Genomic DNA, 25,531 nt, shown 5'->3' on the forward strand with positions numbered 1-25,531 from the left:
ACTAAGAAAAATATTTTTGGTGGAAGATTTAGCAAATTTGGTAAATAAATAACCAAAAAATTTACACTACCGTTCAAAAGTTTGGGGTCACATGTAAATGTCCTTATTTTTGAAGGAAAAGCACTGTACTTTTCAATGAAGATAACTTTAAACTAGTCTTAACTTTAAAGAAATACACTCTATACATTGCTAATGTGGTAAATGACTATTCTAGCTGCAAATGTCTGGTTTTTGGTGCAATATCTACATAGGTGTATAGAGGCCCATTTCCAGCAACTATCACTCCAGTGTTCTAATGGTACAATGTGTTTGCTCATTGGCTCAGAAGGCTAATTGGTGATTAGAAAACCCTTGTGCAATCATGTTCACACATCTGAAAACAGTTTAGCTCGTTACAGAAGCTACAAAACTGACCTTCCTTTGAGCAGATTGAGTTTCTGGAGCATCACATTTGTGGGGTCAATTAAACGCTCAAAATGGCCAGAAAAAGAGAACTTTCATCTGAAACTCGACAGTCTATTCTTGTTCTTAGAAATGAAGGCTATTCCAAAAATTGTTTGGGTGACCCCAAACTTTTGAACGGTATTGTATATTTTGTTGTTTTCTTACTGTACCGAAAATGAACCGAACCGAGGTACGTACCGAACCGACATTTTTGTGTACCGTTACACCCCTACATTATACACTATTTTTGCTCCAAAAAGTCACTTTTACAAAGGCACCAAATCATGCACAGAAACATTCAAAGGTCCCACAGATGAATAATGGCTTACAGTCATATGAATGAAAAGAAAACCGTTTACTCAACACTCAGGAAGTGGTATGTGAAATTTGACTCGAATCAAATCTCATCCAGTCCAGATTATACCGAGTTCCTCCTGATCCAAGGAGAGGCCCTCGTTCACCCCGAACCTGTTCAACATTGGCAGATGATGAAAAATGCTACAAAAGACTTTCCGAAATAGATGTTTTTAAATCCGCAGAAGAGGTGATCGCGGTTTCTCTGTTGAAAGTTGATACTGCTGCTGCTGGATGATATTCAGGCAGTCTCGGAGAACCTGCAGATGCACACTGATTTCAACAAATAAAGCCCTCCGAGAAAGAAAAATCGTTAGTCAAAAAACATGTTTTTTCTTTTTTACCCGCCGTGTGTCTTGAGGCAGAATGACTCCGTCATCCCAGAGTCGTCCGGAGGAAAAGAAAGCTGAGCTCTCCTCCTGGAACGTCCTGTTTAGGTGGTTCTCCATGTTCCGTGTCTCCTCTTCCTGATCACTGTGGCCGTGAAGCAGAGCGCCGACGTGACCGGCGGCTGCCAGGGACACTCTGGCATTGGGCCACACGAACAGGAAGTTGGGGTCGAAGGACCGTCCACACTAAAGACAACCAACCACAAGTAATGGAAATGTCATTGAGGTTATGATCAAATACGTATAATAACCCTCTGGGGCGGGGGTCAGCAACTCGCGGCTCTTTATCGTCGCCCTAGTGGCTGCCTGGAGCATTTTTTTAAAAAAATTGACAATGGAAAAAGATGGGGGGAAAATATTTTTGTTTTGTTTTAGTATGTTTTTTGTTTGAGGACGAACATGACACAGATTGTTAGAACTACCACTGTTTAATATGTTTGTGTGTATGCTTCACTGATGACAGTATTTGGTGAACATCGTTTTGTCCTACTAATTTTGGCAGTTCTTGAACTCTCTATAGTGTGGACTGTAACTTAACAGTTTGTTTACATGTAAAATCTTCCACTCCTTCTTTGTCTCATTTTGTCCACCAAACATTTTATACTGTGCGTGAATGCACAAAGGTGCGCTTTGTTGATGTTATTGACTTGTTGGAGTGCTAATCAGCCATATTTGGTCACTTCATGACTGCAAGCTAATCCATGCTAACATGCTATTTAGGCTTTTTTTTGATTGATTGATTGAGACTTTTATTAGTAGGTTGCACAGTGAAGTACATATTCCGTACAATTGACCACTAAATGGTAACACCCGAATAAGTTTTTCAACTTGTTTAAGTCGGGGTCCACTTAAATTGATTCATGATACAGATATATACTATCATATATACTATCATCATAATACAGTCATCACACAAGATAATCACATTGAATTATTTACATTTACAATCAGGGGTGTGGAGGGGGGGGGGGGTATGGACATCAAGTAGTGGACATAGAGAGAGAGAGAGAGATCAGAAGGCATAAGAAAAAGAAAAAGTATCTGCATTTGATTGTTTACATTTGATTATTAGCAATCCGGGGAGGGTGTTAGTTTAGGGTTGTAGCTGCCTGGAGGTGAACTTTTATTGCGGTTTTGAAGGAGGATAGAGATGCCCTTTCTTTTATACCTGTTGGGAGCGCATTCCACATTGATGTGGCATAGAAAGAGAATGAGTTAAGACCTTTGTTAGTTCGGAATCTGGGTTTAACGTGCTAGCTGTATGTACATATTGCATCATTATGCCTCATTTGTAGGTATATTTGAGCTCATTTAATATCCTTTACTTGTATCCTCTTTGTATATCATTCAGTTTTACATGGCTGACATCACATGGACAAAGATAAGACCTTCTGGAGGAAAGTTCTGCGGTCAGATGAAACAAAAATTGAGCTGTTTGGCCACAATACCCAGCAATATGTTTGGAGGAGAAAAGGTGAGGCCTTTAAACCCAGGAACACTACGCCTACAGTCAAGCATGGTGGTGGTAGTATTATGCTCTGGGCCTGTTTTGCTGCCAATGGAACTGGTGCTTTACAGAGAGTAAATGGGACAATGAAAAAGGAGGATTACCTCCAAATTCTTCAGGACAAGCTAAAATCATCAGCCCGGAGGTTGGGTCTTGGGCGCGGTTGGGTGTTCCAACAGGACAATGACCCCAAACACACGTCAAAAGTGGTAAAGGAATGGCTAAATCAGGCTAGAATTAAGGTTTAAAAATGGCATTCCCAAAGTCCTGACTTAAATGTGTGGACAATGCTGAAGAAACAAGTCCATGTCAGAAAACCAACAAATTTAGCTGAACTGCACCAATTTTGTCAATAGGAGTGGTCAAAAATTCAAGCAGAAGCTTGTGGATGGCTACCAAAAGCGCCTTATTGCAGGTAAACTTGCCAAGGGACATGTAAGCAAATATTAACATTGCTGTATGTATACTTTTGACCCAGCACATTTGCTCACATTTTCAGTAGACTCATAATAAATTCATAAAAGAACCAAACTTCATGAATGTTTTTTGTGACCAACAAGTATGTGCTCCAATCACTCTAACAAAAAAATAAGAGTTGTAGAAATGATTGGAAACTCAAGACAGCCATGACATTTTGTTCTTTACAAGTGTATGTCAATATTTGACCACGACTGTAAATCACAAGCTAGCAAGGTTAAAATGTCGGTGCAAGCATCTGTCTGTGTTTACAGTGGTCCAAGCTCCTCTATACAACAGCAACACTGGTATTTCCAGAGATTTCCTGCAAAAATGTTTGTCTCCCAAGATTGGAACTGAACTCGGGGGCGGGTATGGTGTCATTACAGGCCGGATTTGACCCCCAAGCTGCCAGTTGAAAAGCACTGCCCTAGAGGTTAAACAAAATTAATTCCACAATCCACTTTGTGCAGGAGTAGTCCTGTCACGGTGCAGCTGGAACATATCCCTGCTGACCGTGAACAAAAGATGGCCTACACCCTGGATTGATAGCTCGTCAAACACAGCTGCGTTAACCACTACACTAAATGTAGTTCCTCAAACATGCACTTGATGGATGGGACGGTTGGCAGTTGAACTTATTGCGCAGTCATACTTAAGACCAGCAGGACAAATAAAAAGTACAGTTCCAATAAAACGCTGCAGGAGTGATTTACCTTACCATTGCATAGCTGTCAGCGCCGTGACAACCTCCTATCACCACGGTGATTTTGGGCACTGAGGCGCAAGCCACTGCTGACATCATTGAACCCTGAGCCTTCAGGCAATTGCTGTTCATTTCCGCCTAAAAGACAGAAAGGAGAATCTAGAGAAATAATCACATGAACAGGTTTTCAAAGTACATTATTGACCGTATTTTGGTCATTTATTTCTGTTTCCATAGCAGCGCACTTCCTACTTACGGAAACAAACAGGATTGTGTTCTAATTAGAGATGTCCGATAATGGCTTTTTTTGCCGATATCCCGGTATTGTCCAACTCTTAATTACCGATTCCGATATCAACCGATGTTGATATATACAGTCGTGGAATTAACACATTAATATGCCTAATTTTGTTGTGATGCCCCGCTGGATGCATTAAACAATGTAACAAGGTTTTCCAAAATAAATCAACTCAAGTTATAGGAAAAAAATGCCAACATGGCACTGCCATATTTATTATTGAAGTCACAAAGTGCATTATTTTTTTAACATGCCTCAAAACAGCAGCTTGGAATTTGGGACATCCTCTCCCTGAGAGAGCATGAGGAGGTTGAGGTGGGCGGGGTTGAGGTATATTGTAGTGTCCCGGAAGAGTTAGTGCTGCAAGGGGTTCTGGGTATTTCTTCTGTTGTGTTTATGTTGTGTTACGGTGCGGATGTTCTCCCCTGTCATTCTTGTTTGGTGTGGGTTCACAGTGTGGCGCATATTTGTAACAGTGTTATACTTTTTTATACGTCCACCCTCAGTGTGACCTGTATGGCTGTTGACCAAGTATGCTTTGCATTCACTTGTGTGTGAAAAGTCGTAGATATTATGTGACTGGGCCGGCACGCAAAGGCAGTGCCTTTAAGGCACGCCCCCAATATTGTTGTCTGGGTGGAAATCGGGAGAAATTCGGGAGAATGGTTGCCCCGGGAGATTTTCGGGAGGGGCACTGAAATTCGGGAGTCTCCCGGGAAAATCGGGAGGGTTGGCAAGTATGACTGGGAGACGCAACTGCTCTGTACTTCTCCCTACGTCCGTGTACCACTCCGTACAGCGGCGTTTTAAAAAGTCATAAATTTTACTTTTTGAAACCGATACCGATGATTTCCGATATTACATTTTAAACCATTTATCGGACGATAATATCGGCAGTCCGATATTATCGGAGATCTCTAGTTCTAATCATGGCAGACTTGGTAACAGACAACGAAAATGACTATTTTTTGGACAATTGAGGATTCATGACCTTATCTTTTTGAAGCTGAATATACGGAGGATGAACTGCTACTTATAGATGCGGACACGAAGGAAGGGTGAAACGTGGGAGCGGACGGAAGCCGAGAGAATGAGGTCGGCGTGTCTTCACGCTGTAAATAGGAACTTGGGCAGCATATAGCCACTATGGCCCCCACCTGAGGAACAGATCGCCAGAGAGCCTCAAGACTGCGGAGAGCGTTCAACTTTGAAAAAAAAGGCTAAAGACAAACCCAATTCGGCAATTAACTTACTGTGTGTGAAATTTTGTTTAAATAATATTAGAGATGTCCGATAATATCGGACTGCCGATATTATCGGCCGATAAATGCTTTAAAATGTAATATCGGAAATTATCGGTATAGGTTTCAAAAAGTAACATTTATGACTTTTTAAAACGCCGCTGTACGGAGTGGTACACGGACGTAGGGAGAAGTACAGAGCAGTTGTGTCTCCCAGTCATACTTGCCAACCCTCCCGATTTTCCCGGGAGACTCCCGAATTTCCCTCCCGAAAATTTCCCGAATTTCTCCCGATTTCCACCCATCAAACAATATTGGGGGCGTGCCTTAAAGGCACTGCCTTTACGTACTGGCCCAGTCACATAATATTTACGGCTTTTCACACACACAAGTGAATGCAAGGCATACTTGGTCAACAGCCATACAGGTCACACTGAGGGTAGCCGTATAAACAACTTTAACACTGTTACAAATATGCGCCACACTGTGAACCCACACCAAACAAGAATGACAAACACATTTCGGGAGAACATCCGCACCGTAACACAACATAAACACAACAGAACAAATACCCAGAACCCCTTGCAGCACTAACTCTTCCGGGACGCTACAATATACACCCCCTGCTATCCCCAACCCCGCCCACCTCAATCCCCGCTCCCCCAATCCCGCTCACCTCAACCTCCTCATGCTCTCTCAGGGAGAGCATGTCCCAAATTCCAAGCTGCTGTTTTGAGGCATGTTAAAAAAAACAATGCACTTTGTGACTTCAATAATAAATATGGCAGTGCCATGTTGGCATTTTCTTCCCATAACTTGAGTTGATTTATTTTGGAAAACCTTGTTACATTGTTTAATGCATCCAGCGGGGGGGCATCACAACAAAATTAGGCATAATAATGTGTTAATTCCACGACTGTATGTATCGGTATCGGTTGATATCGGAATCGGTAATTAAGAGTTGGACAATATCGGATATCGGCAAAAAAGCCATTATCGGACATCTCTAAATAATATATATTAATTTATGTGACACTACATTCATGCCATTTAAATATAATGACAGGCAAAACAATGAAATGTTATTCAGTTAGATGACAAAAGGTTCATTAACCTGTGTATCCACCTGGTGACAGTCATACATCAGAATAGGGCATGGCTGACTTGTTGTTGTTTTTTTTGTCATGTAAGAGATGTGCCTTGGCTAAAAACACAGCTATATTGTAAACTATGCGGTTGCTTAAGGACCCCCAAACACTGACACCATCAGTTGTTAATAAAAGAAAAAACATGAGACGTGGGATTCTTAATTGGGCACTTGATTCCATGGAATGATACAATGTTATGCGTGTTATTTGGCTGTATAATAACCGCGACGGAACAAGAAAATAGGGCCACACAAAAACCGAGGTACCATGTAGGTTGTGTTCCAGTGTGGTAGACTCAGAGTGCATATTACACTGCAAAAAGTCAGTGTTCAAAAACAAGAAAAAAATTACTAAAATTTGGGGTATTTTACTTGAACTAAGCAAAATTATCTGCCAATAGAACAAGAAAATTTGGCTTGTCAAGACTTTCCAAAACAAGTCAAATTAGCTAACCTCCATGAACCCAAAAATACCTTAAAATAAGTATATTCTCACTAATAACAAGTGCACTTTTCTTGGTAGAAAAAAAAAGAGACCTTTTTGCTCAATATGTTGAAAAATATTCTTAAATGAAGTAAATGCTAGTGCCATTATCTTGACATAATGATATCCATCCATCCATTTTTTACCGCTTATTCCCTTCGGGGTGATATGCGCTCGGCATTACATTTCTCGAAACCAGCAAACTTATACTGAAAACTAATTTATTGTTCTTAATGGAAAGGCAACAAGGCAACCGCTTGTTGGTCTGGGGGTCTCCTAGCCCAGGGGTCGGCAACCCAAAATGTTGAAGGAGCCATATTGGACCAAAAATACAAAAACAAATCTGTCTGGAGCCGCAAAAAATTAAAAGCCATATTACATGTGTCATGAGATATAAATGTAATTAAGAGGACTTAAAGGAAACTAAATGACCTCAAATATAGCTACAAATGGGGCATAAATGTACACATCGCTAGCCTAAATAGCATGTTAGCATCGATTAGCTTGCAGTCAAGCAGTGACCAAATATGTCTGATTAGCACTCCACACAAGTCAATAACATCAACAAAACTCACCTTTGTGCACTCATGCACAACGTTAAAAGTGTGGTGGACAAAATGAGACAGAAAAAGAAGTGGCACAAAACACGTCCTAGAAAGTCGGAGAAAGTTATGCATGTAAACAAACTATACGGTGAGTTCAAGGACCGCCAAAATAAGTAGGACAAAACGGCGCTCGCCAAATACTTCAATCAGTGAAGAATGTTTAATATAAACAGTGTGCTTTATAACAATTAGCGAGGTTTGTGTCATGTTTGTCCTCCTGCAGAAAACATTCTAAAACAAAAAAAATAGATTTTTTTCCCCTCATCTTTTTCCATTCTTCATACATTTTTGAAAAATCTCCAGAGAGCCACTAGGGCGGCGCTAAAGAGCCGCATAGAGCCGCGGGTTGCCGACCCCCGTCCTAGCCGCTCAGGCAAATCGTATGGTTTAAAAAATGCGTTTTTCCATCGACAACATGACATCATCGCGCCAAGTGCGTGCTCTTTCAGTCAATTAGTGCGCATATATACAGCCCGGCCCCTGGCCAAATTTTTTTTAATTGTAATTTTGAGGAATTTATCTGAATGTGCATGAACTATTTCTGTTCAAAATTGTTTAAAATGTCACATATTAATTGTCCATTTACTGTACTGTGCCAACTGTACTACTATATGAGTGTGTATTTTCTCTCGTTTCATTGAAAATAAAACAGCAAAGTCCATTTGGCTGTCATCTGTTTTAATTATGAGACACAATTGTGTCAAAGTCATGATTTTTTTTTTTCATGCTTGAAATAAGAAATGATTACTTTAAAAAAGTAGTTTTATACTTGTGAGTGTTGACGACACAGCTTTGCAACAGTTGATATTCTAGTTTCAAGCATGTTTTACTCAATATAGGTCATCAAATCTCAGCAACAAGCTGTAATATCTTACTGAGATCATTTAGGACCAAAACACTTAAAACAAGTAAAACACTCTAACATAAAATCTGCTTAGTGAGAAGAATGATCTTATCAGACAGAAAATAAGCAAATATCACCCTTATTTGAGATGTTAATCTGACTTAGATTTCAGTTTTTGCAGTGTACAATGTGACACTGGCTCGAATGAAGCACTAAACGGATACAGTACCTTCACGTTAACTACCTGGTGTCTGCATACCTTCCAGCACTGCCATGTACTTAACACAACCAGCAGTGGGTGTGTGTGTGTACCTGCGTTGAGGAGAGGGTTAGTGCTGCTGATGGTGCAGTGTTCTGGAGGAAGAGGAGTGGGACGTCTCTCTGGTCACACAGCTGGACAAAGTGGCTTCCTTTCAGTGCAGATTTATATGACAGCTGTCCATTGTTGGCGACTATTCCTACAAGGTGACTGAAAGCACAGAAAGTTACACGTTAACTCTTAAGAACAGTTTTCATCATCAAGTAAAACTATGCCACAGCAGTGACATGCACATAAAAGTGAGCATTAAATTATTGTTTTTACTTTCAACGCTTGACATATTTTAACAACTTCAGATCGATCTATTGATCATCAGGTTTCGAATATTTTTTTTAACGTTTCATGGCCTTTTTTTTTAATAATGGGAAAATGCAAAATACGAAACACTTCTAAAAATAAGGTGCAGAGTGGAATATTTGAGGTTGGGTAATTCATCATGACAACATTGATTTTGGTACAGTTGACAAGTACAGGTAGGAAAAAAAAGATTACTTTTACGGTGCCTACTGAGATAGAATGAAAGAAAGAAGGAATAAATTGGTTGCGTTTATAGAACTCACACAAGTATATATCACAAGCATACACATATATGCACATATACTGTATACATATATGCACATATACATATACACATTCATATCAGTGGCCTAGTGGTTAGAGCAGGGGTCACCAATGCGGTGCCCGCGGGCACCAGGTAGCCCGTAAGGACCAGATAAGTAGCCCGCTGGCCTGTTCTAAAAATAGCTCAAATAGCAGCACTTACCAGTGAGCTGCCTCTATTTTTTAAATGTTATTTATTTAATAGCAAGCTGGTCTCACTTTGCCCGACATTTTTAATTCTAATAGAATTTGAAAATCCAAGAAAATATTTTAAAGACTTGGTCTTCTTTTGTTTAAATAAATTCATTAATGTTTTTACTTTGCTTCTGATAACTTTCAGAAAGACAATTTTAGAGGAAAAAATACAACCTTAAAAATGATTTTAGGATTTTTAAACACGTATACCTTTTTACCTTTTAAATTCCTTCCTCTTCTTTCCTGACAATTTAAATCAATGTTCAAGTACATTTTTTTTTTTTATTGTAAAGAATAATAAATACATTTTAATTTAATTCTTCATTTTAGCTTCTGTTTTTTCGACGAAGAACATTTGTGAAATATTTCTTCAATTATTATGAGTAAAATTTAAAAAAAAAAGTATTCTGGCAAATCTAGAAAATCTGTAGAATCAAATTTTAATCTTATTTCAAAGTCTTTTGAATTTCTTTTAAAATTTTTGTTCTGGAAAATCTAGAAGAAATAATGATTTGTCTTTGTTAGAAATATAGCTTGGTCTAATTTGTTATATATTCTAACAAAGTGTAGATTGGATTTTAACCTATTTAAAACATGTCATCAAAATTCTAAAATTAATCTTAATCAGGAAAAATTACTAATGATGTTCCATAAATTATTTTTTTAATTTTTTCAAAAAGATTCGAATTAGCTAGTTTTTCTCTTCTTTTTCTCGGTTGAATTTTGAATTTTAAAGAGTCGAAATTGAAGATAAACTATGTTTCAAAATTTAATTGTCATTTTTTTTGTGTTTTCTCCTCTTTTAAACCGTTCGTAAATATCATTCATTATTAATAATAACATAGAGTTAAAAGTAAATTGAGCAAATTGGCTATTTCTGGCAATTTATTTAAGTGTGTATCAAACTGGTAGCCCTTCACATTAATCAGTACCCAAGAAGTAGCTCTTGGTTTCAAAAAGGTTGGTGACCCCTGGGTTAGAGTGTCCGCCCTGAGGTCGGTAGGTTGTGAGTTCAAACCCCGGCCGAGTCATACCAAAGACTATAAAAAATGGGACCCATTACCTCCCTGCTTGGCACTCAGCTTCAAGGGTTGGAATTGGGGGTTAAATCGCCAAAAATGATTCCCGGGCGTGGCCACCGCTGCTACTCACTGCTCCCCTCACCTCCCAGGGGGTGATCAAGGGTGATGGGTCAAATGCAGAAAATAATTTCGCCACGCCTCGTGTGTGTGTGTGTGACAATCATTGGTACTTTAACTTTAACTTAATATAAACACATACTGTACATATATACACATTCATATACATATATAAACACACATACTGTACATATATACGATAATAAATAAATACATGTAATGATCGGAATGAAACTAAATGTAATGGAGTAGAACTAGTGTATCTTATTCACAAAAAATACTGGAGTAAAAGTAAAAAGTATGTTACATTAAAACTACTCTGACAAGTAAAACTGTTTTCCAAAAAGTTACTTAAGTAAATGTAGCACGGTACTACCCACCTCTGTCCTAACCTGATCCGTGCATATTTTTGCTTTTCATTGTATTGTTTCCCTCTGTATGTGTGCAAGGAAAAATAGAAAATATGTATATTATGATTAGAGTCTATAAAAAAAACAGCAATTATGGGAATCAATGGGGTTCTTAATAGAAAGTGTGTATACTTTGTTTATAACCCATTATAACAATGTTGCACTTAAAAACACTATGCAATTTTATATTTAAAAAAAAAACCTGTAATTAACTCCCTGGCAAAATTTCAGATCGTTAACCTTCAAACTGAACCATCGTATCATGTAATGCCCGTTTTGGGCCCTCGGATTACAGAAATGTTAAACAAGTTACTTACTAGGAGCAAATGACGGTTGTAACTAGAGATGTCCGATAATATCGGCCTGCCGATATTATCGGCCGATAAATGCTTTAAAATGTAAAATCGGAAATTATCTGTATCGGTTTCAACCTCCCGATATTCCCGGGAGACTCCCGAATTTCAGTGCCCCTCTTGAAAATCTCCCGGGGCAACCATTCTCCCGATTTCCACCCGGACAATATTATTGGGGGCGTGCCTTAAAGTCTTTAGCGTCCTCTACAACCTGTCGTCACGTCCGCTTTTCCTCCATACAAACAGCGTGCCGGCCCAGTCACATAATATATGCGGCTTTTACACACACACAAGTGAATGCAAAGCCTACTTGGTCAACAGCCATACAGGTCACACTGAAGGTGGACGTATAAACAACTTTAACAGTGTTACAAATATGCGCCACACTGTGAACCCACACCAAACAAGAATGACAAACACATTTCGGGAGAACATCCGCACCGTAACACAACAGAACAAATACCCAGAACCCCTTGCAGCACTAACTCTTCCGGGACACTACAATATACACCCCCCGGTACCACCAAACCCCCCCACCCCTTCATCTCCCGAATTCGAAGGTCTCAAGGTTGGCACGTATACTCTAGTATACTCTGGACTGAAGCTGTGTGCCTTCATTGTTTTTGTAGCTGTTGTTTTGAGGCATGTTAAAAAAAATCATGCACTTTGTGACTTCAATAATAAATATGGCAGTGCCTTGTTGGCATTTTTTTTCCTTAACTGGAGTTGAAGTTGTTCTCTTATTTTGGAAAACCTTGTTTTTGATTGATTGATTGAAACTTCTATTAGTAGACTGCACAGTACAGTACATATTCTGTACAAATGACCACTAAATGGTAACACCCGAATACGTTTTTCAACTTGTTTAAGTCGGGGTCCACGTTAATCATCCATCCATCCATCCATTTTCTACCGCTTAATCCCCTCGGGGTCGCGGGGGGCGCTGGAGCCTATCTCAGCTACAATCGGGCGGAAGGCGGGGTACGCCCTGGACAAGTCGCCACCTCATCACAGGGCCAACACAGATAGACAGACAACATTCGCACTCACATTCACACACTAGGGCCAATTTAGTGTTGCCAATCAACCTATCCCCACGTTAATCAATTCATGCTAAAGTTACATTGTTTAATGCATCCAGCGGGGCATCACAACAAAATTAGGCATAATAATGTGTTAATTCCACGACTGTATATATCGATATCGGTTGATATCGGAATCGGTAATTAAGAGTTGGACAATATCGGAATATCAGCAAAAAAGCCATTATCGGACATCTCTAGTTGTAACATTGTGTGTTTTGCAAGTGTGTGTCTGAGCGCTGTTTTTTTTACCCATGTATCTTTGCGAACCCTGTGATGAGTGTGGTTCCAAAACAGGCTTTAAACTCCTGGAAGCGACTGCCGTCTGTCAGCCGACTAATAACCTAATATATGGACACAACAATCACAATTTCATCCTGGTAAAATGTGTGTGGGAAAATATCAAATATATGTTTTGTTTATCTTGGTGAGATAAATGAGTGTGCATTACATACCATTTTAACATCCAGACTGTGGTTGTAACTTCTGGGGGCAAGACCCAGAAGCTCCTCTGAACTATAGAGTGGTTTCTCCTCTTCTTTTTTCCTCTTCGTCTTCTCTTCATCGTCCTCCTCCTCGGGGAGTGTGAAGTTAAGTGTAGATATGATGTTCCGGGTGTACTCAAACGCCTCTTTTTCTTCCCAGGCAAAATGGTCCACGCATCCACTCACCCTAAATCAGATTGGTACAACATATTTATAATTGTGTAAAGATGTTAGTTATCGTTATGTTGTTTAGCCAACCTACTCGGCATGAAGCCTAGCTCCTCCAAGGTCCTCTGGTGTGACTTCCTCTCCTGTGGCAGCTTTGACTAGAGGCGGTCCACCCAAGAACATGGTCCCTATTCGGTGCACCATCACTGCCTCTTCTGCCATGGTGGGGATGTAAGCGCCACCCGCTGTGCATGAACCGCACACCACCGACACCTTTAATTCATGAGGGCTGGGCTATTATCTTAGACGACCTACTGCACCATTTGTCAATGACAAATGTTTGTGTACAGTCACGATCAAAAGTGTACATACACTTGTAAAGAACATAATGTCATGGCTGTCTTGAGTTTCCAATCATTTCTACAACTCTTATTTTTTTGTGATAGAGTGATTGGAGCACATACTTGTTGGTCACAAAAACATTCATGGAGTTTGGTTCTTTTATGAATTTATTATGGGTCTACTGAAAATGTGACCAAATCTGCTGGGTCAGCAATGTTAATATTTGCTTACATGTCCCTTGGCGAGTTTCACTGCAATAAGACACTTTTGGTAGCCATCCACAAGCTTCTGCTTGAGTTTTTGACCACTCCTCTTGACAAAATTGGTGCAGTTCAGCTAAATGTGTTGGTTTTCTGACATGGACTTGTTTCTTCAGCATTGTCCACATATTTAAGTCAGGACTTTGGGAAGGCCATTCTAAAACCTTCATTCTAGCCTGATTGAGCCATTCCTTTACCACTTTTGACGTGTGTTTGGGGTCATTTGTTCTTTTTAATCTTGAACGTGTTTGTGCTGAAAACAAAGTTGTGTTGTACTTGTGCAACGACAATAAAGACCTACATATCTACCTACTTACTATTTATCTAAAGCAGGGGTCACCAACGCGGTGCCCGCGGGCACCAGGTAGCCCGTAAGGACCAGATGAGTAGCCCGCTGGCCTGTTCTAAAAATAGCTCAAATAGCAGCACTTACCAGTGAGCTGCCTCTATTTTTTAAATTGTATTTATTTACTAGCAAGCTGGTCTCGCTTTGCCCGACATTTTTAATTCTAAGAGAGACAAAACTCAAATAGAATTTGAAAATCCAAGAAAATATTTTAAAGACTTGGTCTTCACTTGTTTAAATAATTTCATTATTTTTTTTACTTTGCTTCTTATTACTTTCAGAAAGACAATTTTAGAGAAAAAATACATTAAAAATGATTTTAGGATTTTTAAACACATATACCTTTTTACCTTTTAAATTCCTTCCTCTTCTTTCCTGACAATTTAAATCAATGTTCAAGTATTTTTTTTATTTTTTATTGTAAAGAATAATAAATGTATTTTAATTTAATTCTTCATTTTAGATTCTGTTTTTTCGACAAAGAATATTTGTGAAATATTTCTTCAAACTTATTATGATTAAAATTCAAAAAAATTATTCTGGCAAATCTAGAAAATCTGTAGAATCAAATTTAAATCATATTTCAAAGTCTTTTTTTTTTTTTTTTAATTTTTGTTCTGGAAAATCTAGAAGAAATAATGATTTGTCTTTGTTAGAAATATAGCTTGATCCAATTTGTTATATATTCTAACAAAGTGCAGATTGGATTTTAACCTATTTAAAGCATGTCATCAAAATTCTAAAATTAATCTTAATCAGGAAAAATTACTAATGATGTTCCATAAATTATTTATTTTATTTTTTCAAAAAGATTCGAATTAGCTAGTTTTTCTCTTCTTTTTTTCGGTTGAATTTTGAATTTTAAAGAGTCAAAATTAAAGATAAACTATGTTTCAAAATTTAATTGTCATTTTTTTTCGTGTTTTCTCCTCTTTTAAACCGTTCGTAAATATCATTAATTATTAATAATAACATAGAGTTAAAGGTAAATTGAGCAAATTGGCTATTTCTGGCAATTTATTTAAGTGTGTATCAAACTGGTAGCCCTTCGCATTAATCAGTACCCAAGAAGTAGCTCTTGGTTTCAAAAAGGTTGGTGACCCCTGATCTAAAGACTGTCTAGTTTCGCTGCAGTGGAACAACCCACTCTATTCTTCCCTGTTGACTTCTACTTTCTCTCGGCCGCCATTAAAGGCCTACTGAAAGCCACTACTACCGACCACGCAGTCTGATAGTTTATATATCAATGATGAAATCTTAACATTGCAACACATGCCAATACGGCCGGGTTAATTTATAAAGTGCAATTTTAAATTTCCCGCCAAGCTTCCGGTTGAAAACGTCTATATATGATGACGTATGCGCGTGATGTCAATCGTTGAACCGGAAGTATTGGTACACCTTTGAATCCAATACAAAAAAGCCAAGTTTTCATCGCAAAATTCCACAGTATTCTGGACATCTGTGTTGGTGAATCTTTTGCAATTTGTTTAATGAAAAATGAAGACTGCAAAGAAGAAAGTTGTAGGTGGGATCGGTGTATTAGTGGCGGACTACAGCAACACAACCAGGAGGACTTTGAGATGGATAGCAGACGTGCTAGCCGCCGACCTCACCTTGACTTCCTCCGTCTCTGGGCCGCCGACCGCATCTATGATTGTCGATCGCTGGAACGCAGGTGAGCACGGGTGTTGATGAGCAGATGAGGGCTGGCTGGCGTAGGTGGATAGCTAATGTTTTTATCATAGCTCTGTGAGGTCCCGTTGCTAAGTTAGTTTCAAAGGCATCGTTAGCAACAGCATTGTTAAGCTTCGCCAAGCTGGAAAGTTACAGGTCCATGGTTTAATAGTATTGTTGATTTTCTGTCTATCCTTCCAGTCAGGGGTTTATTTATTTTGTTTCTATCTGCATTTAAGCCCGATGTGCTATCACGTTAGCTCCATAGCTAAAGATGTATTGTCGTGGAGATAAAAGTCACTGTGAATGTCCATTTCGCGTTCTCGACTCTCATTTTCAAGAGGATATAGTATCCGAGGTGGTTTAAAATACAAATCCGTGATCCACAATAGAAAAAGGAGAAAGTGTGGAATCCAATGAACCAGCTTGTACCTAAGTTACGGTCAGAGCGAAAAAAGATACATCCTGCACTACACTCTAGTCCTTCACTCTGACGTTCCTCATCCACGAATCTTTCATCCTGGCTCAAACAAATGGGGTAATCGTCGCTATCTCAATCTGAATCGCTCTCGCTGCTGGTGTAAACAATGGGGAAATGTGAGGAGCCTTTCAACCTGTGACGTCACGCTACTTCCGGTACAGGCAAGGCTTTTTTTTATCAGCGACCAAAAGTTGCGACTTTTATCGTCGATGTTCTCTACTAAATCCTTTCAGCAAAAATATGGCAATATCGCGAAATGATCAAGTATGACACATAGAATGGATCTGCTATCCCCGTTTGAATAAAAAAAATTCATTTCAGTAGGCCTTTAAGTATTTGGCCTATCCATTACTATTTTACAATATACTATATTATGTTTATCTTATAATAATACCAGTGGAAAGTCAATATTTTTATAATTGTATGATTGTTTTATACTTTAAATATTAATTTGTGCAATTGCAACGCATTTTCGGTAGTAGGTCAGTGTCTAAATTCCAAAATGACGCATGTTTGTGGACAGCAGGACCCATTACTCGTTGAGAAGGATATACAAGCTTTCAGGTTAGTCTCCAAAATTGTCCAATAATTAAAGGCCTACTGAAATGAAATTTTCTTATTCAAACGGGGATAGCAGATCCATTCTATGTGTCATACTTGATCATTTCGCGATATTGCCATATTTTTGCTGAAAGGATTTAGTAGAGAACATCGACGATAAAGTTCGCAACTTTTGGTCGCTAATAAAAAAAGGCCTTGCCTGTACCGGAAGTAGCGTGACGTCACAGGTTGAAAGGCTCCTCACATTTCCCCATTGTTTACACCAGCAGCGAGAGAGATTCGGACCGAGAAAGCGACGATTACCCCGTTAATTTGAGCCAGGATGAAAGATTTGTGGATGAGGAACGTGAGAGTGAAGGACTAGAGTGCAGTGCAGGACGTATCTTTTTTTCGCTTTGACCGTAACTTAGGTACAAGGGCTCATTGGATTCCACACTCTCTCCTTTTTCTATTGTGGATCACGGATTTGTATTTTAAACCACCTCGGATACTATATCCTCTTGAAAATTGAGTCGAGAACGTGAAATGGACATTCACAGTGACTTTTATTTCCACGACAACACATCGGCGAAGCACTTTAGCTATGGAGCTAACGTGATAGCATCGGGCTTAACTGCAGAAAGAAACAAAAGAAATAAACCCCTGACTGGAAGGATAGACAGAAAATCAACAATACTATTAAACCATGGACATGTAACTACACGGTTAATGCTTTCCAGCCTGGTGAAGATTAACAATGCTGTTGCTAACGACGCCATTGAAGCTAACTTAGCTACGGAACCTCACAGAGCTATGCTAAAAACATTAGCGCTCCACCTACGCCAGCCCTCATCTGCTCATCAACACCCGTGCTCACCTGCGTTCCAGCGATCGACGGAGCGATGAAGGACTTCACCCGATCCTCGATGCGGTCGGCGGCTAGCGTCGGATAGCGCGTCTGCTATCCAAGTCAAAGTCCTCCTAGTTGTGTTGCTGCAGCCAGCCGCTAATACACCGATCCCACCTACAGCTTTCTTCTTTGCAGTCTTCATTGTTCATTAAACAAATTGCAAAAGATTCACCAACACAGATGTCCAGAATACTGTGGAATTTTGCCATGAAAACAAAGCTTTTTGTATTGGATACAATGGTGTCCGAATACGTCCGTTTCAACCATTGACGCCACGCGCATACGTCATCATACATAGACGTTTTCAACCGGAAGTTTCGCTGGAAATTTAAAATTGCACTTTATAAGTTAACCCGGCCGTATTGGCATGTGTTGCAATGTTAAGATTTCATCATTGATATATAAACTATCAGACTGCGTGGTCGGTAGTAGTGGCTTTCAGTAGGCCTTTAATGTATATTTTAGTGGTTCTTAACCTTGTTGGAGGTACCGAACCCCACCAGTTTCATATGCACATTTACCGAACCCTTCTTTAGTGAAAAATAAAATGTTTTTTTTTTTCAAATTCAAGAAAAAGTTATGTTTTTTTACTGGTGCACAAAATGAACCGTGCATGAACATCACCTTGTTCAAAAAACAAAACCAACACAGTGCACGAACTCACAACAATTTACACACCTTACACACATTCACATGAATTGATTAACGTGGACCCCGACTTAAACAAGTTGAAAAACTTATTCGGGTGTTACCATTTAGTGGTCAATTGTACGGAATATGTACTGTACTGTGTAAACTGTACTGTTTCATCAGTGTTTCCCATAAACTGCCAAGATACCTGTGGTGGTGGGGGCGTGGCTATGGGCGTGGTCACCATGACATCATCAAGTAATTTGCATAATTTACTACAATGATATGATTTTCTCTAAAAAGGCTCAAAAAATGTATACTTACTAATTAATAATAACAGTTTTGTTTTAAACATCCATCCATCCATCCATTTTACAATATAATTACAACACTTTATGTACATATTTATATACAGATTTGAACAATAAGTTATTCACTGAAATATATTTATTAATTGTGGTTCTTACAAAAAATATATCTTATAAAAATATAAAAGCTAAAATGTCTCTTAAAGCTCTGCCCCTTTAATTAGTGCATACTAAATAATTTAACTTTAGCCTACTACTACAACCATATTATTTACCAGCAACATAAAGTGAAACAGAGGCAGAGGTGTCCTGCCACAGTCAGTAACAAATAAACAGAAAACAGTAGTGGTGGTAGATGGACACAAAGCTTCATCAAACATCTGATCCACTGAACAAAGAGCTCCAAAAATCTTGATCCTACACTTCTCTTTTGTAAAGTAAATCTGAACAGTCGATATGGGCATCTACATCAACTATATGATTTGCCTGAGAAGCTTGACAGGACACAAAAAAATAAAATAAAAACATTTTTGGTTTGTTTTTGTGGCGGCCTTAATTCTTTCGTGGCGGGCCGCCACAAATAAATGAATGTGTGGGAAACACTGTTCATATAATGTTTTCTCTTCCTTTGCAATCTGCTAGTAAAAGTTTCAATCAATCAATCAAAAAACCTGCAAATCAGATGGAAAATTAGAGAGAACATTGTTTGGGGGTATCCATAATACGCCGATAGGGAGAAGTTTTTATTTACACGATAAGTCAAACCCCTGAGGCCCCTAGGGTTCGGTCGAACCCAGGTTAAGAACCACTGATTTAGTCAGTCCTTACCTGTGGGATCTTCATTGCGGACATGATGGCTTCATTATAAAACGTCCTGCCTCCCTGGTTCTTATCAGGAAAGATCTCCGACTGTGAATGTTTTGTAAGAAATCAACAATAAACTGTCTGTCTTTCCAAATTTCCACAGTAGCATTGAGAGTATCAACCTGCAGAGGTAGAAAAGCTCCTCCAGAGTCGACGAGGTATACACAGGGTAAACGATTCTGAATGGCCACCTCTTGTGCTCGCAGTTGCTTCTTGACTGTGATGGGATAAGCTGTGCCCCCTTTAATTGTGGCATCATTGGCAATAAAGACACACCAGAGGCCATTAATCTTGCCAACACCTGCACAGTCAAACATGCCTACGTGTCATATTGTTGCAATGTGACACTTTCTACTAGTACCAAATACTCCTCTTAGTGGTTTCTGACCTGTCAGGCAGCCAGCTGATGGAATATCCCCATATGGAAGACCCAGACCCGCGAAGGGTGACAGCTCTAGGAAGTCTTCATCATCCAACAGTAGACGCAATCGGTCCCTAACCAACAACTTCTTGTTCCTCTGTGTGTGTCTGGCAATAGCTTTGTCTCCACCTCCTTTAGTCAACGTCTTCCTCAACTCCGTATACCTGGAATCATTTTTAAAACACAAAGAATAAAGTATAGCCATTGTAAATTCAGCAGGTTTAAAACAGAAGTCCCTCACTTGTTGTGGCAGGTGGTGCTGTTTCGAAGGTTGGCCTCATAAACATGCTGGTGGATGGCCTGCAGTGGGAGGTCTAGTACTGGGAAGGAGCTGCGCATCGCCCTCCTCCTATTGGATGTACAGCTCATGTGTCGGAAGAAACACCGCTGATGTTGCTCTGCCATTCTGTGACGGAGAGTTATGCAGTTAATGCAAAGCAAATTTTTATTTTAATTTAACAAAAATGGAATGCTCCCCGCCTTCCGCCCGATTGTAGCTGAGATAGGCTCCAGCGCCCCCCGCGACTCCAAAGGGAATAAGCGGTGGAAATGGATGGAATGTTTCCATTCTTGAACCAAAGACTACAAATACACCGACATAAAGTTGACATACACTTGTAAAGAACATAATGTCATGGCTGTCTTGAGTTTCCAATCATTTCTACAACTCTTTATTTTTTTGTGATAGAGTGATTGGAGCACATACTTGTTGGTCACAAAAAACATTCATGAAGTTTGCTTCTTTTATGAATTTATTATGGGTCTACTGAAAATGTGAGCAAATGTGCTGGGTCAAAAGTATACATACAGCAATGTTAATATGTGCTTACATGTCCCTTGGCAAGTTTCACTGCAATAAGACACTTTTGGTAGCCATCCACAAGCTTCTGCTTGAATTTTTGACCACTCCTCTTGACAAAATTGGTGCAATTCAGCTAAATTTGTTGGTTTTCTGACATTGACTTGTTTCTTCAGCATTGTCCACACGTTTAAGTCAGGACTTTGGGAAGGCCATTCTAAAACCTTAATTCTAGCTTGATTTAGCCATTCTTTTACCACTTTTGACGTGTCACTGTCGCATTGTATTGTGCATTACGAACTCAAAACTCAAAACCTCTAGCTTATCTCTTGCCGTAGTTAGCTTACAATAACAACGTCGCTAAAGCTTGGATATTACACAGGTTACGGAATGTAAAAATGAAGTATCGTTGAATTTTTGAATGATTTAGAGATAGAATTGATTGATCCCGATTGCTGCAATGCAAGCCATCATCTACAAAACCCAAAACCAGTGAAGTTGGCACGTTGTGTAAATGGTAATTAAAAACAGAATACAATGATTTGCAAATCCTTTTCAACTTATATTCAATTGAATAGACTGCAAAGACAACATACTTAACGTCCGAACTGGAAAATTTTATTTTTTTGCAAATATAAGGTCATTTGGAATTTCAAAAAAGCTGGCACAAGTGGCAAAAAAGACTGAGAAAGTTGAGGAATGCTCATCAAACACTTATCTGGAACATCCCGAAGGTGAACGGGCTAATTGGGAACAGGTGGGTGCCATGATTGGGTATAAAAGCAGCTTCCATGAAATGCTCAGTCATTCACCAACAAGGACGGGGCGAGGGTCACCACTTTGTCAACAAATGCGTGAGCAAATTGTCCAACAGTTTAAGAACAACATTTCTCAACCAGCTACTGCAGGGATTTCTGTCATGATCCGTGGTCCGGATCATGTTTTTGTTATGTTCTGTTAGTTTTAGACTCCATTAGTTCCTGTTTTTGTGCACCCTTGTTTGTTTTAGTTACCATGGTTACTTATGATTTAGTTACCATGGTTACTTATGATTTTCACCTGCCTCTGTTGTTCGGGACACTCACCTGTTTGTAATCAAGAGACACGAGTTAAGCCTGCCTTTGTTGATCACTCGTCCTGGCTTCTTTGTTTGCTTCACGCTACTGATACGTGGGTATTCCTGTCTCTAATCCTTGCTAAGTGCTAAACTAGCATCCAGTGCGATCGGCACTTTTTTCCCTCGTCTGTTTTTTGGTGCTTCGTTGTTTTCACAAGATGAAAAATTTTCCTACCTACAAGTCCTGTCCGGAGTGATCTGTTTGCATCATTTCTACAACTCTTTATTTTTATGTGATAGAGTGATTGGAGCAAGCTGCGTAAACCCAGCCGTAACAATTTCCCCATCTACGGTCCGTAATATCAGCAAAAGGTTCAGAGAATCTGGAGAAATCACTGCACATAACAGAGGATATTACGGACCTTCGATCCCTCAGGCGGTACTGCATCAAAAAGCGACATCAGTGCGTAAAGGATATCACCACACGTGCTCAGGAACACTTCAGAAAACCACTGTCAGTAACCGCAGTTTGTCGCTACATCTGTAAGTGCAAGTTAAAACTCTACTATGCAAAGCGAAAGCCATTTGTCAACAACACCCAGAAACGCCGCCGGCTTTTTTTTTTTTTAAATCCCGCTTTTCCCGAAATTCCCAAATTTTGGGGAAATTCCCATTTAAATCAATAGGAAATCCTTAAAACTTCCACAACTCCCACATTTTTCATCTGATTCAAACTGTTCCGACTGCAAAATATTCAGTCTGTTTGGGAATGGTGTGCTCTACTTCAACAATTCTAAAAAAAACTAAACTTCAGCATTGGAGCATTCACACGCAATTCCTTAAGGAATTGCCTCATCTAGACTTCGACTTAGACAAACGGCGTGGCGCGGTTGGGAGAGTGGCCATGCCAGCAACCTGGTTCAATCCCCACCTTCTACCAACCTCGTCACGATCCGTTGTGTCCTTGAGCAAGACACTTTACCCTTGCTCCTGATGGGTCGTGGTTAGGGCTTTGCACGGCAGCTCCCGCCATCAGTGTGTGAATGTGTGTGTGAATGGGTGAATGTGGAAATAGTGTCAAAGCGCTTTGAGTACCTTTAGTGTTTCCCACAAACTGCCAAGATACCTGTGGCAGTGGGGGCCTGGTCACCATGACATCATCGAGTAATTTGCATAATTTACTACAATGATATGATTTTCTCTAAAAAGGCTCAAAAATGTATACTTACTAATTAATAATAACAGTTTTGTTTTAAACGTCCATCCATCCATCCATCCATCCATCCATCCATTTTACAAAATAATTACAACACTTTATGTACATATTTATATACAGATTTGAACAATAAGTTATTCACTGAAATATATTTATTAATTGTGGTTCTTACCAAAAATATATCTTATAAAATATAAAAGCTAAAATGTCTCATAAAGCTCTGCCCCTTTAATTAGTGCATACTAAATAATTTAACTTTAGCCTACTACTACAACCATATTATTTACCAGCAACATAAAGTGAAACAGAGGCAGAGGTGTCCTGCCACAGTCAGTAACAAATAAACAGAAAACAGTAGTGGTGGTAGACAGACACAGAGCTTCATCAAACATCTGATTCACTGAACAAAGTGCTCCAAAAATCTTGAACTTTAGACTGCCATCAGTTTTACTCCCTACACTTAACCATGTGTTTCCTACTGCCTGCAGACTTTGCACCCTTTGTTATATACACATGTTGTGTTTGTAATATAAATACATTTAATAAAGTCAAATACAAATAATGCAACAATAGAAGTATCCTACACTTCTGTTTTGTAAAGTAAATCTGAACAGCCGATATGGGCATCTACATCAACTATATGATTTGCCTGAGAAGCTGGAGAGGACAAAAATATATATATATATATATATGTATTATTATTATTATTTATTTTTTTTAATTTGTGGCGGACGTAATTCTTTCTTAGCGGGCCGCCACAAATAAATGAATGTGTGGGAAACACTGACCTTGAAGGTAGAAAAGCGCTATACAAGTATAACCCATTTACCATTTTATGATCCACAAGGGAAATTGTTCCACACAGTAGCTCAGTTACAAAGGATGGAAAGTGTAAGGATGGAAAGGATAATGCAGGTATGAAGTAGACTAAAAATGTACCGTAGTAGAAATATAAAATATAACATATATGTAATATTTACATATTATATATACCATTTGACCATGAATTGATTAACGTGGACCCCGAATTAAACAAGTTGAAAAACTTATTCAGGTGTTACCATTTAGTGGTCAATTGTACGGAATATGTACTGTACTGTGCAATCTACTAATACAAGTCTCAATCAATCAATATACACAGAATATGATATATATTGATATATTTTTATATAATATATGAGGTGGCGACTTGTCCAGGGTGTATCCCGTCTTCCGCCCGAATGCAGCAGAGATAGGCTCCAGCACCCCCGCGACCCCGAACGGGACAAGCGGTAGAAAATGAATGAATGGATATACAATATTAACAATTACCATGTACAATATTACAGTATATGTAACAGCTGCAACATAAAATAGAGAGTAGATCCAGCAGTAAATATACATTATAAACAAAGAGAGGTAGTTATATAAAATATAACATATATGTAATATAACAAATATAACAGATGTAATATTTACTTATTATATATAAAGTATATGATATATATTGATATATTTGTATATAATATATAGATATATATATATATATATATAGATCCAGCAGTAAATATACATTATAAACAAAGAGAGGTAGTTATATAAAATATAACATATATGTAATATAACAAATATAACAGATGTAATATTTACTTATTATATATAAAGTATATGATATATATTGATATATTTGTATATAATATATAGATATATATATATATATAGATCCAGCAGTAAATATACATTATAAACAAAGAGAGGTAGCTCACATAGAAGCGGTCAGGTAATCTGTTTAATAAAATAAAATAATAATAATTAATTATTTAATAATCTAGTTGTATGAATGACAACACATTTAAAAAGTATAGAGTAATCCTGTCGAATACATGCTTGCAATTTAATAACTCCAACGTGAATGTTTATCAAAAGTACACTACTGTGACTATGCATGCACGTTGTGTACATTTAATGAACTGATTTCTATTTCCTCTAACATGGAACTGCAATAATTAAATTACTTAGATTAGATCCATCACGATCGGTTAAATAGAGGCTTGTGTTTTCTTAGTGTAGAAAGTTGTTAACTGCCTTATCGTTCACTTAGGAGTGAAATGTATGCCAAAGGTCATAAAGGTAGCAGAACATTCTGTACGTAAGTAAGGTCAATGTGAGGTCTTACCTGGCAAAGGACGGATACATGTCGGAGTGTCAGTAGGAAGGCGGACAAAAAAAAGGACGATAAAGAGAAAAGCTCATTTAAAAACATCAACAAATATGTTTTTTTGGAAGGATCTTTTTCTTCTTCGTGGATATGGCCGTTTAACTGCTGCCGCTACTGCCACTTACAGGACAGGAGAACTGCTCAACCGTCATCTTCCCTGTGACTACCAGTGCAGTACACAAGTCAGCCGCAAAAGGTCGCCACTTACACACAAATTAGATGATACAGCTCTGGCTATTTACAAAAGTCTTATACAG

At 38.7% G+C, this 25,531-nt stretch overlaps 2 protein-coding genes across 2 annotated transcripts in view; one reads left to right on the top strand and one right to left on the bottom strand.

Annotated features, from left to right (window-relative positions):
- Positions 1 to 25,531, top strand: part of fnbp1l (formin binding protein 1-like) — a 157,853-nt gene that overhangs the window by 5,421 nt on the left and 126,901 nt on the right. The window lies entirely within an intron of this gene.
- si:ch211-198n5.11 (methylcrotonoyl-coenzyme A carboxylase 2) lies at positions 783 to 25,369 on the bottom strand. The gene is made up of 12 exons (XM_062028533.1): positions 25,233 to 25,369; positions 20,247 to 20,411; positions 19,973 to 20,169; positions 19,707 to 19,885; positions 19,549 to 19,629; positions 13,321 to 13,499; positions 13,029 to 13,245; positions 12,826 to 12,917; positions 8,788 to 8,944; positions 3,872 to 3,994; positions 1,143 to 1,373; positions 783 to 1,058 (listed from the first exon to the last, which is right to left on the bottom strand). The coding sequence occupies exons 1-12, from the start codon at positions 25,250 to 25,252 to the stop codon at positions 972 to 974; spliced, it is 1,728 nt and encodes a 575-aa protein (XP_061884517.1). The 5' UTR covers positions 25,253 to 25,369; the 3' UTR covers positions 783 to 971.

Source organism: Entelurus aequoreus, linkage group LG19, assembly GCF_033978785.1.
Source record: "Entelurus aequoreus isolate RoL-2023_Sb linkage group LG19, RoL_Eaeq_v1.1, whole genome shotgun sequence".
NCBI classification, from domain to species: domain Eukaryota; kingdom Metazoa; phylum Chordata; class Actinopteri; order Syngnathiformes; family Syngnathidae; genus Entelurus; species Entelurus aequoreus.